Source organism: Vicia villosa, linkage group LG2, assembly GCF_029867415.1.
Source record: "Vicia villosa cultivar HV-30 ecotype Madison, WI linkage group LG2, Vvil1.0, whole genome shotgun sequence".
In the NCBI taxonomy this organism is placed as follows: Eukaryota; Viridiplantae; Streptophyta; class Magnoliopsida; order Fabales; family Fabaceae; genus Vicia; species Vicia villosa.
The window spans coordinates 147869039-147883638 of NC_081181.1; the positions used below are offsets into that span (position 1 = coordinate 147869039).

The 14600-nt window shown below is 36.7% G+C and overlaps 1 protein-coding gene across 1 annotated transcript; it reads right to left on the reverse strand.

Annotated features, from left to right (window-relative positions):
• Window positions 1-13131: 13131 nt before the first annotated feature.
• Window positions 13132-13867, reverse strand: LOC131647004 (non-specific lipid transfer protein GPI-anchored 8-like). The gene is made up of 3 exons (XM_058916920.1): window positions 13559-13867; window positions 13418-13459; window positions 13132-13328 (listed from the first exon to the last, which is right to left on the reverse strand). Exons 1-3 carry the CDS (start codon window positions 13857-13859, stop codon window positions 13234-13236), a joined length of 438 nt encoding a protein of 145 aa, XP_058772903.1. The 5' UTR covers window positions 13860-13867; the 3' UTR covers window positions 13132-13233.
• Between the last annotated feature and the right edge of the window lie 733 nt (window positions 13868-14600).

The window sequence follows — 14600 nt, forward strand, 5'->3', positions numbered from 1 at the left end:
TCAGCAAGTTAATATTCACAGAAATTGTGTTTTTTTTGTTTTGTTTTCATTAACCTTGCTTCTCATCAGAACTTCATATTTATAGGCGTTGGAGAAGATGACCGTTGAGTGCATTTAATGCTTTGCGTGTTCCGTACAACATCGCATTTAATGTTATACGCTTTTGTCAACTACCTCGAGCCTTGTTCACGCTGTGTCTACTGACGTTGCCTTTAATAGCTTCTAACGTTCCTTTTGTCAGTCAGCGTAGCCTGCCACTTGTACTTCCTTCTGATCTGATGTTTGTGAATACAACGTTTGAATATCATCAGAGTCAAACAGCTTGGTGCAAAGCATCTTCTGATCTTCTGAACTTGAAGTGCTTCTGAGCGTGATACCATCAGAACTTCAGTGCTTCTGATCTCATGTTCTTCTGATGCTTCCATAGACCCATGTTCTGATTCTGCTTCGACCATCTTCTGATGTCTTGCCAGACCATGTTCTGATGTTGCATGCTGAACCCTTTGAGACAAAGCTTCTGAGCGCTGAATTATGCATACTCTTTATATATTTCCTGAAAAGGAAATTGCAATGGATTAGAGTACCATATTATCTTAAGCAAAATTCATATTATTGTTATCATCAAAACTAAGATAATTGATCATAACAAATTTTGTTCTAACAATCTCCCCCTTTTTGATGATGACAAAAACATATATAAATGATATGAATTTGCGATCAGAAAGAGCAGTCGGCAAAAGACAAATTACACAGCTATAGCATAAGCATGTGAATATGTCTCCCCCTGAGATTAACAATCTCCCCCTGAGATAAATAATCTCCCCCTGAAATAAATACTCGAAGAACTTTAATAAAAGACTTCCCTGATTATTTCGGTAGAGACGATCACATAAGCTTCTGTCTTCAGAGAATTCATAGCTTCTGACTTCTGCTTCCATTGGACAGCTTCAGAACTTGAATTTCTTTAGATCCCTAGAACACTCATAGCTTCTGATTCCTGCTTCCATTTAGGACAGCTTCAGAACTTGAATTTCTTTGATCATCAGAACATTCACAACTTCTGATTCCTGCTTCCATCTAGGACAGCTTCAGAACTTGAATTTCTTTGATCTTCAGAACATTCACAGCTTCTGATTTCTGCTTCCATTTAGGACAGCTTCAGAACTTGAGTTTTCTGGATCTTTAGAACATTCACAGCTTCTGATTTCTGCTTCCCTCGGGTAGCTTCAGAGCTTTGAATTTCTACCAACATCACTTCATGCTAGATTTGTATCAGAACATTGTTGAATGTACCAGAGCATCATCAGAGCATCTCTACATCCTGAAATGTTACAGAACAAAAACTAAACGACAAAAGTCAGCATGAACGAGTCAGAACATAAAATGTATATTAGAACACATGATATGTATCAGAGCCATATAGGCTTAAAATAATGTATCAGAGCAAATAGAATTTTGTCAGAGCAAATAGACAAATTTTGGATCAAATTCTATTATCAGAAATTCTGATCATTCTTCTTTCTTGCTTCTGATTTCTGAAGCTTGACAGCACTCAGCTTGCTTCAGTTTCCATAAGCTTATTCTTTTTTACAGAATAACGCTTCTTATGGTTTTGCTTCTTGTGTGCTTTGAATATTCTCTTCACTTCTTTATACCTGCAAAACCCTTAAACCATATAGAACTTGCAGTTCTTGTTAGTAAATGTGTGGGAGCTTTACCCAGCAACTGGTAGATTAATCAAATCATTTATCATTTATCTTCTCCCCCTTTTTGTCATAACATCAAAAAGAATATATCAAAAGATTCAGATGTATAAAACGACAAACAAAATCAATGAAATGCAAAACAAAGAAACTTTTCATTGATAATCAAAAGATATTACATGAGAAGATGTTTAACAAGCAGATGCAACAAGGAAAGAAAACTACTAAGACCAAAGACTAAGACCCTAGCTAAGACAAAATCTGCGCCAGCATGTCTTGAACCCTGTCATAATTTGCAGTTTTCCTTGCCATGAAGGAGTGAAACGCATCATTGACTGCTTCTTGGGCTTCCAGGCGAGGGGTCAGGGAGACTTGATTCTGATGCAGATCTTCCACAATCTCTATCAGAAACAACATTCTCAGCAGGTGAAGATGAAGAGATTTCTTTGGAATGGGTTGAGGGAGAGGAAAGGTTAGATGAAGAGGAAGTTGAGTCTTGAAGGTAAAAAGATGAGGAAGAAGATGGAGATGATGGAGGGCTTTCACCAGGGGGTTGAAACACACGTCTAGAATAGTTTCCAGACAACTTTGCTTTGAATGGATTCACCTTGAGAGGGTCATAGGTGATCTTTATCTTTTTGGGTTTGGAAGAAGATGTTTCAACAGCTTTTCTCTTTTTGTTTTGATCATTTTCATGGTTTCCTGGGCTTGATGAAGAGTTCATGATGGATTTGCAGATAATGAACAGCTAGGGTTTGATATGAATGCAAAGAGATAGAGAAAGAAAACAGAGACAGAGTGTAATAGAGAAAATATAAGAGGGAAGGAGAAGCGTTTGAAGAGTATTTAAAAGAAAATAAAATGAAACAAATGATGGATAGCATTTAATGTTACGTGACATGAGGAGAGATAATAAAGACAAATGAGGTGACTAGCACAGTTACCTATGGTCGGCGTCCCTTCAACTGCACGCGCGCTTATCCATGAACAATAAAGACAGGTTTACCATCCGAGATAAAACGTTACAGCTGTTTTGCTTTAAAAGAGGTTCTGAATCAACTTAGACAATGAAACGTTAGTAATAACCGAATCATAATTTCTAAAAGATTTCAATTAGAACTTCTGATTAAAAAATAATCCACTTTCATTTCAGAAGATACTCATACATAAGAACTTCTCATCTTCTCATTCTGGGCATAAATCCATACTGATGTTCTTCAGAATGAACTTAAACCTATCTTCAGCCAGGGGTTTTGTAAAGATATCAGCCCATTGATGGTCTGTATCCACAAAGTTTAAAGATAGAACACCCTTCTGAACATAGTCCCTTATGAAATGATGTTTAATCTCAATATGTTTAGCTTTTGAATGAAGAATAGGATTCTTAGATAAACATATAGCAGAAGTATTATCACAGAATATAGGAATGTTACTCTCATATATCTAATAATCTTCTAGCTGACTCTTCATCCAGAGCATCTGTGTACTGCAACCAGCAGCAGCGACATATTCTGCTTCTGTTGTTGATAGAGCAATAGTTGCTTGCTTCTTGCTATACCAGGAGATCAAATGACTTCCAAGAAATTGGCAACTTCCTGAAGTACTCTTTCTTTCAATTCTGTCTCCAGCATAGTCAGCATCGCAGAATCCTACTAAGTTGTATTCTTTAGATTTTTTGTAAACTAAGCCAACATTAGTGGTACCTTTCAGATACCTTAGAATTCTCTTAACAGCAGTTAAATGAGATTCTCTAGGATCTGATTGGAATCTAGCACACAAACAAACACTGAACAGAATGTCAGGTCTAGAAGCAGTCAAATATAGAAGAGATCCAATCATACCTCTGTATAACTTTTGATCTACCTTCTTACTTACCTCATCCTTACCTAGGATGCATGTTGGATGCATAGGAGTTTTGGCTTCTTTGCAGTCTAGAAGATTAAACTTCTTCAGAAGTTCCTTCACATACTTGGTTTGGTGAACATACGTTCCTTCTGATGTTTGATTTATTTGTATTCCAAGGAAATACTTGAGTTCTCCCATCATGCTCATTTCAAACTCAGCCTGCATAGACTCAGCAAACTCCTTTCCAAGTGTAGCATTAGATGTTCCAAAAATAATATCATCTACATATATTTGACAAATTAAAATATCCCTTTTCAAGGTTTTACAAAAGAGAGTAGTGTCCACTTTTTCTCTAGTGAAACCATTATCCAGAAGGAAAGAACTTAAGCGTTCATACCAAGCTCTGGGAGCTTGTTTCAATCCATACAACGATTTCTTTAGTTTAAAAACATGATTAGGAGACATAGAGTCTTCAAAACCAGGAGGTTGATGGACATAAACTTCTTCATCTATATAACCATTTAAGAAGGCACTCTTAACATCCATCTGATAGAGAGTGATGTTATGTTGAGTGGCAAATGAAATTAATAGACGAATAGATTCTAACCTGGCCACTGGTGCAAAGGTTTCTGTATAGTCAATCCCTTCTTGCTGACTATAACCCTGAGCCACCAGTCTGGCTTTGTTCCTTACCACTTCACCTTTCTCACTGAGCTTGTTTCTGAAGACCCATTTTGTTCCGATTATATTGAATCCATCTGGTCTAGGAACAAGATCCCAAACATCATTCCTTGTAAACTGATTCAGTTCTTCTTGCATAGCAATTATCCAGTCTGGATCTTCTAGAGCATGATCAACAGAAGTTGGCTCGATCAAAGATACAAGACCTAATTGACAGTCTGCATTGTTCTTAAGGAATGCTCTTGTTCTGATTGGATCATCCTTCTTTCCAAGAATGACATCTTCTGAATGACCAGAGATGAGTCTGGATGATCTTCTAACAGATGGTTCTTCAGAAATGCTTAGATTCTCCAGAGAAGCTGATACTTGATCTTCAGATTATTTGCTTCTGAGAAGCTCTGCTTCTGATGCGTTGCTTCTTGGCTCAACAACTTCTGATACATCAATATCACAATCTGCAAAATTATCAAACTGCTTTGGTTTTTCAGAACCAAGCTTATCATCAAACCTGATATTGATTGATTCTTCTACAATCAATGTTTCAGTATTGTATACTCTGTAGCCTTTTGAGCGTTCAGAATATCCAAGAAGGAAACATTTTTGTGCTTTGGAATCAAACTTACCAAGATGATCTTTAGTGTTCAGAATAAAGCATACACATCCAAAAGGATGGAAATATGAAATGTTGGGCTTTATATTCTTCCACAATTCATAAGGAGTCTTATTTAGAATAGGTCTGATAGAGATTCTATTCTGAATATAGCATGCAGTGTTTATTGCTTCTGCCCAGAAATGCTTAGCCATATTGGTTTCATTGATCATGGTTCTGGCCATTTCTTGCAGAGACCTATTCTTTCGTTCTACAACTCCATTTTGCTGTGGAGTTCTAGGACAAGAGAAATCATGGGCAATACCATTTTCTTTGAAGAACTCTTCAAAGAATCTGTTCTCAAATTCACCACTATGATCACTTCTAACCTTTATGATTTTACACTCTTTTTCAGATTGAATCTGAATGCAGAAATCAAAGAACACTGAATGGGACTCATCCTTGTGTTTCAAGAATTTTACCCATGTCCAGCGGCTATAATCATCTACGATGACTAATCCATATTTCTTCCCTCTGACAGATGCTGTTTTGACTGGGCCAAACAGATCAATGTGCAAGAGTTCTAATGGCCTTGAGGTAGAAACAACATTCTTGGACTTGAATGCAGGTTTGGAGAACTTGCCCTTCTGACATGCTTCACAAAGAGCATCTGATTTGAATTTCAGATTAGGGAGTCCTCTGACAAGATCCAGTTTGTTAATCTGAGAAATCTTTCTCAAACTAGCATGACCTAATCTTCTGTGCCAGACCCACTGCTCTTCAGAAACAGACATAAGACAAGTCACCTTCTGACTCATAAGATCTTGCAGATCTGTCTTATAAATGTTGTTCTTCCTCTTGCCGGTAAATAGGATTGAGCCATCCTTCTGATTTACAGCCTTGCAAGACTTTTGATTAAAGATTATATCATAACCATTGTCACTCAATTGACTGATAGATAAGAGGTTATGTGTTAATCCTTCTACAAGAAGTACATTTGAAATGGAAGGAGAGTTACCAGACTTTATAGTTCCAGAGCCAATTATCTTGCCCTTCTGATCTCCTCCAAACTTGACTTCTCCTCCAGACTTAAGCACCAGGTCTTGGAACATAGACCTTCTTCCTGTCATGTGTCGTGAGCATCCAGAGTCCAGGTACCACGACATGTTGTGCTTTGTCCTTTTTGCAGCCAAGGATATCTGCAATAGGAATAATCTTATCCTTAGGTACCCACATTTTCTTGGGTCCTTTCTTGTTAGATTTTCTCAAGTTCTGATTGAACTTGGGTTTAACATTGTAAGCAATAGGAGGAACAGCATGATAATTCTTAATGTGAGTTTCATGATATTTCCTAGGTTGTGTCACATGCTTCTTAGTGTGTGTAATGTGAAAACTTTGAGCATGTGAAGTGTGCCTAATATCATGTGAGTGGCCATACTTGAACTGATCATACAATGGCTTGTATGTGATTTTCATCTTATCAACAGGTTCAAGTTTGTATGGGGTTTCACCCTCAAAACCAATGCCAACTCTACTGTTTCCAGACACAGCATATATCATAGAAGCTAGCTGACTTCTGCCAATACTTCTAGATAAGAACTTCCTGAAACTTAAATCATATTCTTTCAGAATATGGTTTAGACTAGGAGTAGATTTTTCTGAATTGGAAGGAGATCCAACATTATTGGATAATTTTAAAACTTTTTCTTTTAATTCAGAATTTTCCAACTCAAGCTTCTTCGTTTCAAATTCAAATAGCTTTTTCAGCTTTTTGTATTTGAGACTAATCTGAGACTTGAATTCCAGAAGTTCTGTTAGACTGAAAACTAACTCATCTCTAGTAAGTTCAGAGAATACCTCTTCAGAATCTGATTCTGATGTAGATTCTGATCCGTCATCTTCTGTCGCCATCAGCGCACAGTTAGCCTGCTTATCTTCAGAGTCTGAATCATCTTCTGACTCATCCCAGGTTGCCATAAGACCTTTCTTCTTATGAAACTTCTTCTTGGGATTTTCCTTCTGAAGTTTTGGACATTCATTCTTGAAGTGTCCAGGCTCATTGCATTCATAGCACATGACCTTCATCTTGTCAAATCTTCTGTCATCAGAAGATTCTCCACGTTCAAATTTCTTTGAACTTCTGACGCCTCTGAACTTCCTTTGCTTGTTCTTCCAGAGTTGATTTAGCCTTCTGGAGATCAAGGACAGTTCATCTTCTTCTTCGGATTCTGATTCTTCAGGATCTTCTTCTCTAGCCTGAAAAGCGTTAGTGCATTTCTTGATATTGGATTTTAATGCAATAGACTTACCTTTCTTTTGAGGCTCGTTTGCATCCAGTTCAATTTCATGACTCCTCAGGGCACTGATCAGCTCTTCCAAAGAGACTTCATTTAGATTCTTCGCAATCTTAAATGCAGTCACCATAGGACCCCATCTTCTGGGTAAGCTTCTGATGATCTTCTTTACGTGATCAGCCTTGGTGTATCCCTTGTCAAGAACTCTCAATCCAGCAGTAAGAGTTTGAAATCTTGAAAACATCTTTTCAATGTCTTCATCATCCTCCATCTTGAAGGCTTCATACTTCTGGATTAAAGCGAGAGCTTTAGTCTCCTTGACTTGAGCATTTCCTTCATGAGTCATTTTCAAGGACTCATATATGTCATAGGCCGTTTCCCTATTAGATATCTTCTCATACTCAGCATGAGAGATAGCATTCAGCAAAACCGTTCTGCATTTATGATGATTCCTGAAAAGCTTCTTCTGATCATCGCTCATTTCTTGCCTTGTCAGCTTTACGCCACTGGCATTTACCGGATGTTTGTAACCATCCATCAGAAGATCCCATAGATCACCATCTAGACCAAGAAAGTAACTTTCCAGTTTATCTTTCCAGTATTCAAAGTTTTCACCATCAAATACCGGCGGTCTAGTATAACCATTGTTACCGTTGTGTTGCTCAGCAGAGCCAGATGTAGATGTAGACTTTGCAGTTTCATCAGCCATCTTTTACTGAAGCGTTTTTCTCTTCCTGAATCTTTTCTAAACACGGTTAAGTGCTTGCACCTTAGAACCGGCGCTCTGATGCCAATTGAAGGATAGAAAAACACTTAGAAAGGGGGGGAGGTTTGAATAAGTGTAGCTTTAAAAACTTGACCGATAAAAATAAATTGCACACTTATTTTTATCCTGGTTCGTTGTTAACTAAACTACTCCAGTCCACCCCCGCAGAGATGATTTACCTCAACTGAGGATTTAATCCACTAATCGCACGGATTACAATGGTTCTCCACTTAGTCAGCAACTAAGTCTTCCAGAGTCTTCTGATCACACACTGATCACTCCAGGAACAACTGCTTAGATACCCTCTAAGACTTTCTAGAGTATTCTGATCCACACGATCACTCTAGTTACAACCTGCTTAGATAACCTCTAAGACTTCCTAGAGTATTCTGATCCACACGATCACTCTAGTTCCTTACAACTTAATGTAATCAATTCTAAGAGTATTACAATTGCTTCTTAAAAGCTATAATCACAAACTGTGATATTTCTCTTAACGTTTAAGCTTAATCTCACTAATATATTACAACAGCAATGTAGTGAGCTTTGATGAAGATGAAGATTCTGAGCTTTGAGTAGAACAGTGTTTCAGCAAGTTAATATTCACAGAAATTGTGTTTTTTTTGTTTTGTTTTCATTAACCTTGCTTCTCATCAGAACTTCATATTTATAGGCGTTGGAGAAGATGACCGTTGAGTGCATTTAATGCTTTGCGTGTTCCGTACAGCATCGCATTTAATGTTATACGCTTTTGTCAACTACCTCGAGCCTTGTTCACGCTGTGTCTACTGACGTTGCCTTTAATAGCTTCTAACGTTCCTTTTGTCAGTCAGCGTAGCCTGCCACTTGTACTTCCTTCTGATCTGATGTTTGTGAATACAACGTTTGAATATCATCAGAGTCAAACAGCTTGGTGCAAAGCATCTTCTGATCTTCTGACCTTGAAGTGCTTCTGAGCGTGATACCATCAGAACTTCAGTGCTTCTGATCTCATGTTCTTCTGATGCTTCCATAGACCCATGTTCTGATTCTGCTTCGACCATCTTCTGATGTCTTGCCAGACCATGTTCTGATGTTGCATGTTGAACCCTTTGAGACAAAGCTTCTGAGCGCTGAATTATGCATACTCTTTATATATTTCCTGAAAAGGAAATTGCAATGGATTAGAGTACCATATTATCTTAAGCAAAATTCATATTATTGTTATCATCAAAACTAAGATAATTGATCAGAACAAATCTTGTTCTAACACATATTACATGGGGTAAACTACTATTAACCCTTATTTTAATTTAGACCCTAATTTTCATACTACTATTATTTTATTAGTAAAACTTAATTTTTATACTAATATCTTATTCGTAAAACTTATTTTTGATGGTTAGTTCTCATTCTATATATGCAATTTGGTCAAACTTCTTTACTTCATATTTTCCATATCGTCCATAAAATACTACACCACAAATAATGCACCCGGGCAACAGTACGGGTCTCTGACCCGTACTGTTGATATTTTGTGGGCCATTTTGGCGATGGCAGGAAGGGCTTTTGTATATATAATGATATTCAGTTGTAGAGAATATTTGAATTTTAAAATTCACTATTTTACGGGCCATTATCACTACAATATTATTTTTTAATTTAATCAACAAAATATTTATGCTCTTGACCTACCTTAAACCTTTTTTGCTATTGTATTCTTGACCTATCTTAAACCTTTTTTATGGATCATTATTTTAAGAGTTAATAGTAGTTCACCCCCCTGTAATGTTAGCGAAATTTGCTTTTCCCCCCTCCCTACCTTTTGGCAACGGTTTTTTCAAAAAAACCGTTGCCATAAGCTGCCTTTGCCATAAGCTGCCTTTGGTCAAACTTCTTTACTTCACATTTTTCATATCGTCCATAAAATACTACACCACAAATAATGCACCCGGGCAATAGTACAGGTCTCTGACTAGTTAATAACAAAAAGTCTTTTTGTAATTGGAGAGATATAAAATGAAAGAAAATTATATCTAACCAAAGTTGAACTTGGAACTTTTCTTCAAACAACAATGTCTTACTCGTTAGGTTACCGCATGCAAAGTGTTAAATCTTAAGAAAATACTATATATTATTTATTATTTATTATAATTTTGTTTAACTCTTCTCCTAATTTTAAAATCCCAATTATTTAAGGCACTAAATCGTGATTCTGGTTGTCCTGACCCAAACCAACCCTAAATATGTATATTGCCTCTATTAATTTATCTACACACTAAATATATGAAGCACACGTGACTAGGAGGATACCCTTTCATTCTTTTTCAAAAGTAGTCTAGCAAGAGTTGAACCGAAAAACTTTTCATTCAAACAACAATGCCTTAATTGTTTAATAAATAATAAGATATATTCTTTACTAAACATTTTACATTTTTCATGCAGTAGCCTAACAAATAAGGCATTGTTGTTTGAATGAAAAGTTTTTCGGTTCAACTCTTACTAGACTACTTTTGAAAACGAATGAAGGGGGTATCTTCCTAGTCATGTGTGCTTCATATATTTAGTGTGTAGATAAATTAATAGAGGCAATATACATATTCAGGGGTGGTTTGGGTCAAGACAACCAGAATCACGATTTAGTGCCTTAAATAATTGGGGTTTTAAAATTAGGAGAAGAGTTAAACAAAATTATAATAAATAATAAATAATATATATCTTAATATTTATTATAATTTCTTTTAACTCTTCCTACTTTGAGGCTTTGGAACGTGGACCTGATTGCCTAGACCAAAGTCGACCCTATTTTTAGTGAGACAAAATAATTCTTTTAAAATAATTAAAAATAATTTGATCAAAATTGATTGTTTAAAGAAAAAAATTTATAAATAAACTTTATTAAAGGGAGTATAATTGAAATAATCATGTTAGATACAACAAAATTATAGTCTGGGTCCAACAATATAAAAGAACTTTTATTCACTTTTTAAGAGGGAAATGCTCTTTCTTTTTTATGGGGTGCACTCAACACTTCTGTTAAAAATAACTTTCACTTTTCTCAAAATACATTTTCGAACGCATCTAAAATTACACAAGCCCCCGTAATTCAGCCACACACCCATTTTTGTCAAAATCTGCTCCAGAGATGAATCTATGTAAATTTTCTAATGTGTATCCAGATATGCATCTCCAAAATATCCCTTGAAGCCATTTGAAAGAATATTGGAAACGTGTTTATTGCACCCAGGAAAGATTCCGGAGACGCATCTCCGAAAATTCCACTAAGATGCGAAGTCTTGCCGAGCGCAAAAAAAAATAACAAAAACATTTATTTTCTCATCTCTTCATTCTTTTGCAAACAAATCCATTTTAGCATAAAAAACAGAAACTTTCAAAAGGTTCATGTGGAATACCAAAGACGTGAGGGGTGACACTACCTTCCCCTTGCATAACAAACCCCCTTATCCAGATTTCTCTTTGTGGGTTTTATCGATATTTCCCCTTTCTTCTTTTAGGAACAATAGAGTTCGGTGACGACTCTTGCTTTGTGAGTTAAGAAAATCAATAGCTTAATCTCCAATTTTTCCGCCGCTATAAATGATCCTTCATGTGATGAAAGGAACACCAAGGGCCATCCTCTTTTCCAGTCACCACACAAATTAGTTGAGCTCGAGGCGGTCTAACTATCTGTCTCAAGTGATCTACTTTGCGCGAGATGTCTGCTCTCCTTGTGTTAAGAGGGGTGAAGGACTACGGGTTGTCATCGAAAGGCCTCCGTCTAGGGAGCGACAGGCTCCGACCCCGGGTACGATGCTGCTGTTTCTCCTTTCTGGAAGTACTCCCATCTGACATGTTGGAAGGTCTTTCTTTGGCGTCTCAGTGTCTTTTTCCATGTTACTTTCCGCACCCTTAATGTAGCATTTGGCCCGGTTCATCACTTCCTCCATGTTGGAAGCCGACTTCTGAGCTAGTGACTCGTTGAAATGGCCTGCTCTCAAGCAGTTCTGGAAGTTCCCAACAAACATTTCCGGATTTAGGTGAGACACTTTAATAGTCTCCTCGTTGAATCGTGTCATATACTCCCGCAGAGTCTCGGATGGCCCCTGACACACATTGAAAAGGATGGTGGTGGATACTTTCTAGAGTTTACTAGCCGCGAAGTGCTGAACCATCTTGCGGGTTAAATCTTGGTACCCGATGACCGAGGATCTCGGCAGACTCATGTACCAGCACAGGGCGACATCTTTGAAGGTTCCCGCCATCAGCTTACATTTCAGGGAGTCAGAATCTCCAACTATGGTCGTCTGACTGTTGACGGAAATGATGTGCTCCTGAGGGTTTCTCTTGTCATCAAAGATGGCAAGGGCATAGGTTTGAAGTTCTTCGGCACAACATCTTCCTAAGCAACTTCTGCCAAAGGCTCCTCCACGAAATTGTCTTCACGACTGTTTGAGTTTGCATTGTTTGGACGTTGTCCTAGAGACCCTCGCTCTGTTGTCTCAAGGTTTCCATCATGGCCAATATCTGGGTCATGTATGGAGGAGGATCATCGCCGCTGGGCGAAGGTGTAGACATGGTGAGAACGAGAGTGAATGTGAGATAGTGCAGACTGAGGAGGTTTTACCTAGGCCCCACGGTGGGTGCCAAATGTTCTTGTAAAACACGTTTGGAATACCTTCCGAAAGCAAATCCAATGAGGTCGCAATTGAATAGGTAGACTTAGTTTCTTTAGGGATTTGAGCCACACAATAAAGTATGCGCGAGCTCAATCTAAAAGCATGTTTTACTTATCCCTCGGTCTGGAGTCCTATTTATACCTTCAGAATGATGAACTGCAGCATTAATGAAGTGACCCACTGGAGGCCCTAAAAAATTATAGTTATCGTAACCTCCACCACCCTCTATTTAAGAAGCGTAGCGACTGAAACGCCCCCAACGTAAAGGAGATCTGTAATTGTCACACCTGACTAGGATTCTCGGCTGTCGAGATGGATGATGGAGAGCCTCTTGAGTTGAGGGTCTTGTCAGGTAAAAGAGTTGATCCGACTAGAAGTGAATTATCCGACCTACACGACAGGGTCCCGCCAAATCAACCTCATTACTGCTTATATTCATACTGACTTCCCATTTCAATTTAAATAATCATAAAGAAATATATTTGATAGCATTAATAGAAAAAAAAATACATTTAAAAAATAGAAAAATATGCATCAATCCATTTGCAATTTATAGAAGTTTAGGTATAAAGTATTTTAATCATTTTGTAATGTGAACATAAAAAGTTATATGATATTTTTCTTGTGTGAAAATACAATGACTATTTTCTTGCTCGACTCTCATCAAATAAACTTGTTGAATCTTTTAATTGCCTTCTTCCTACTTAAACAACAATAGTGTCCAAATAAACACTATAAAGCATAGTCTAGTCAAAGAAATCTTGTTCGCTCCTCCTTCATCACTTTTAGGTGTTGCTGCAAATTGATAAAACAATTTATCACTTACAAGTTATTGTTCTTGAACTTAAAATTAAAATAAAATAATGAAATTGAAATGTTTTTACCTGAGGGTTGCATTAACGTCAGAGGAAGAATTGGAGAAGGCGCTGAAAATTTTCAATATAGTAAAATAAAATAAAATAAACATAAAACTGGTGAATAAAATTATAAAAAACAAAATTAGTAATTGTTTAAATTTGATATACCATTGCAGATACTAGGATCCATTTTGACACCACATGAGTGTAGAATTTTGAAAGCTTGAGCTAATTTAAGACCATAAGCTTCAAGTAAACCTGGAGTTAAAGCAATTTGACAGAAACATGTTTCGTAGGTTGTGTTTACATCTTTGATTGGATTGCAGCATATGTTGTCTGGCGGAGTATTGGAGTTAGCGTAGTGAATGCATGGTAATAATGGATTAGCACAAGGTGGAAGCTCTTGAGCATCTACTAAGCTAATTACACTCATGCTAATTATCATTAACGATGTAATAATATACATCATTTTGCAACTATTCATTTTGTTATTATTGATGAGACGAAAAGTATGTGTGTAAGTATTTATATAAATATAAATGTATATAATATATATGTTGTTACTTGTTTTGGCTCACTGAAAAGGTTTATTTTTGTTGAATTGGAATTTATTAATCAGCGCCGGTGTATATCTTTCAGGAATGGATTTGGTTTATTTTCCTTGACTTGGCATTGGCATCCCATAGAAAAAGTGTGATAGATTCTCCACTTATATTTCATCAAAAATATATTCTTACTTTGTCTTTATCTATAGTCAATTGGCTCATTCAAATTCAATTATTATTTGTTCATGAAATAGAAGCTAACAGTGACCTATGAACAAAGTCATGAGTTGATAAGGTGGAGTTTTTTTTTAAGTAGAAAATTAATGGAGTTTTGATAGCATCGAAATTTGAGGGAGAATCTTCATTAATGTGGAACTTGAGAGGGAGACTCTCGCTACTTATTTGGATTAACACACTAGATTAAAAACAATCACATAAGTGAGAGATGAATTACGTCTTCACCCAAAATCTCAAGACATCATGTATATGAATTTTTTCACTTATAAAATTTTTAATTTTAACCCTTTCATCTAATGTGAGAGAGTAAATGCAATCACATAAGGGAGAAAGACATCTTCACTCAATATCTTTCTACATTAGATATATGAATCTTTTCACTTATAAAATGTTCAATTTTAACTCTTTCATTTAATGTGGAGTAAAAG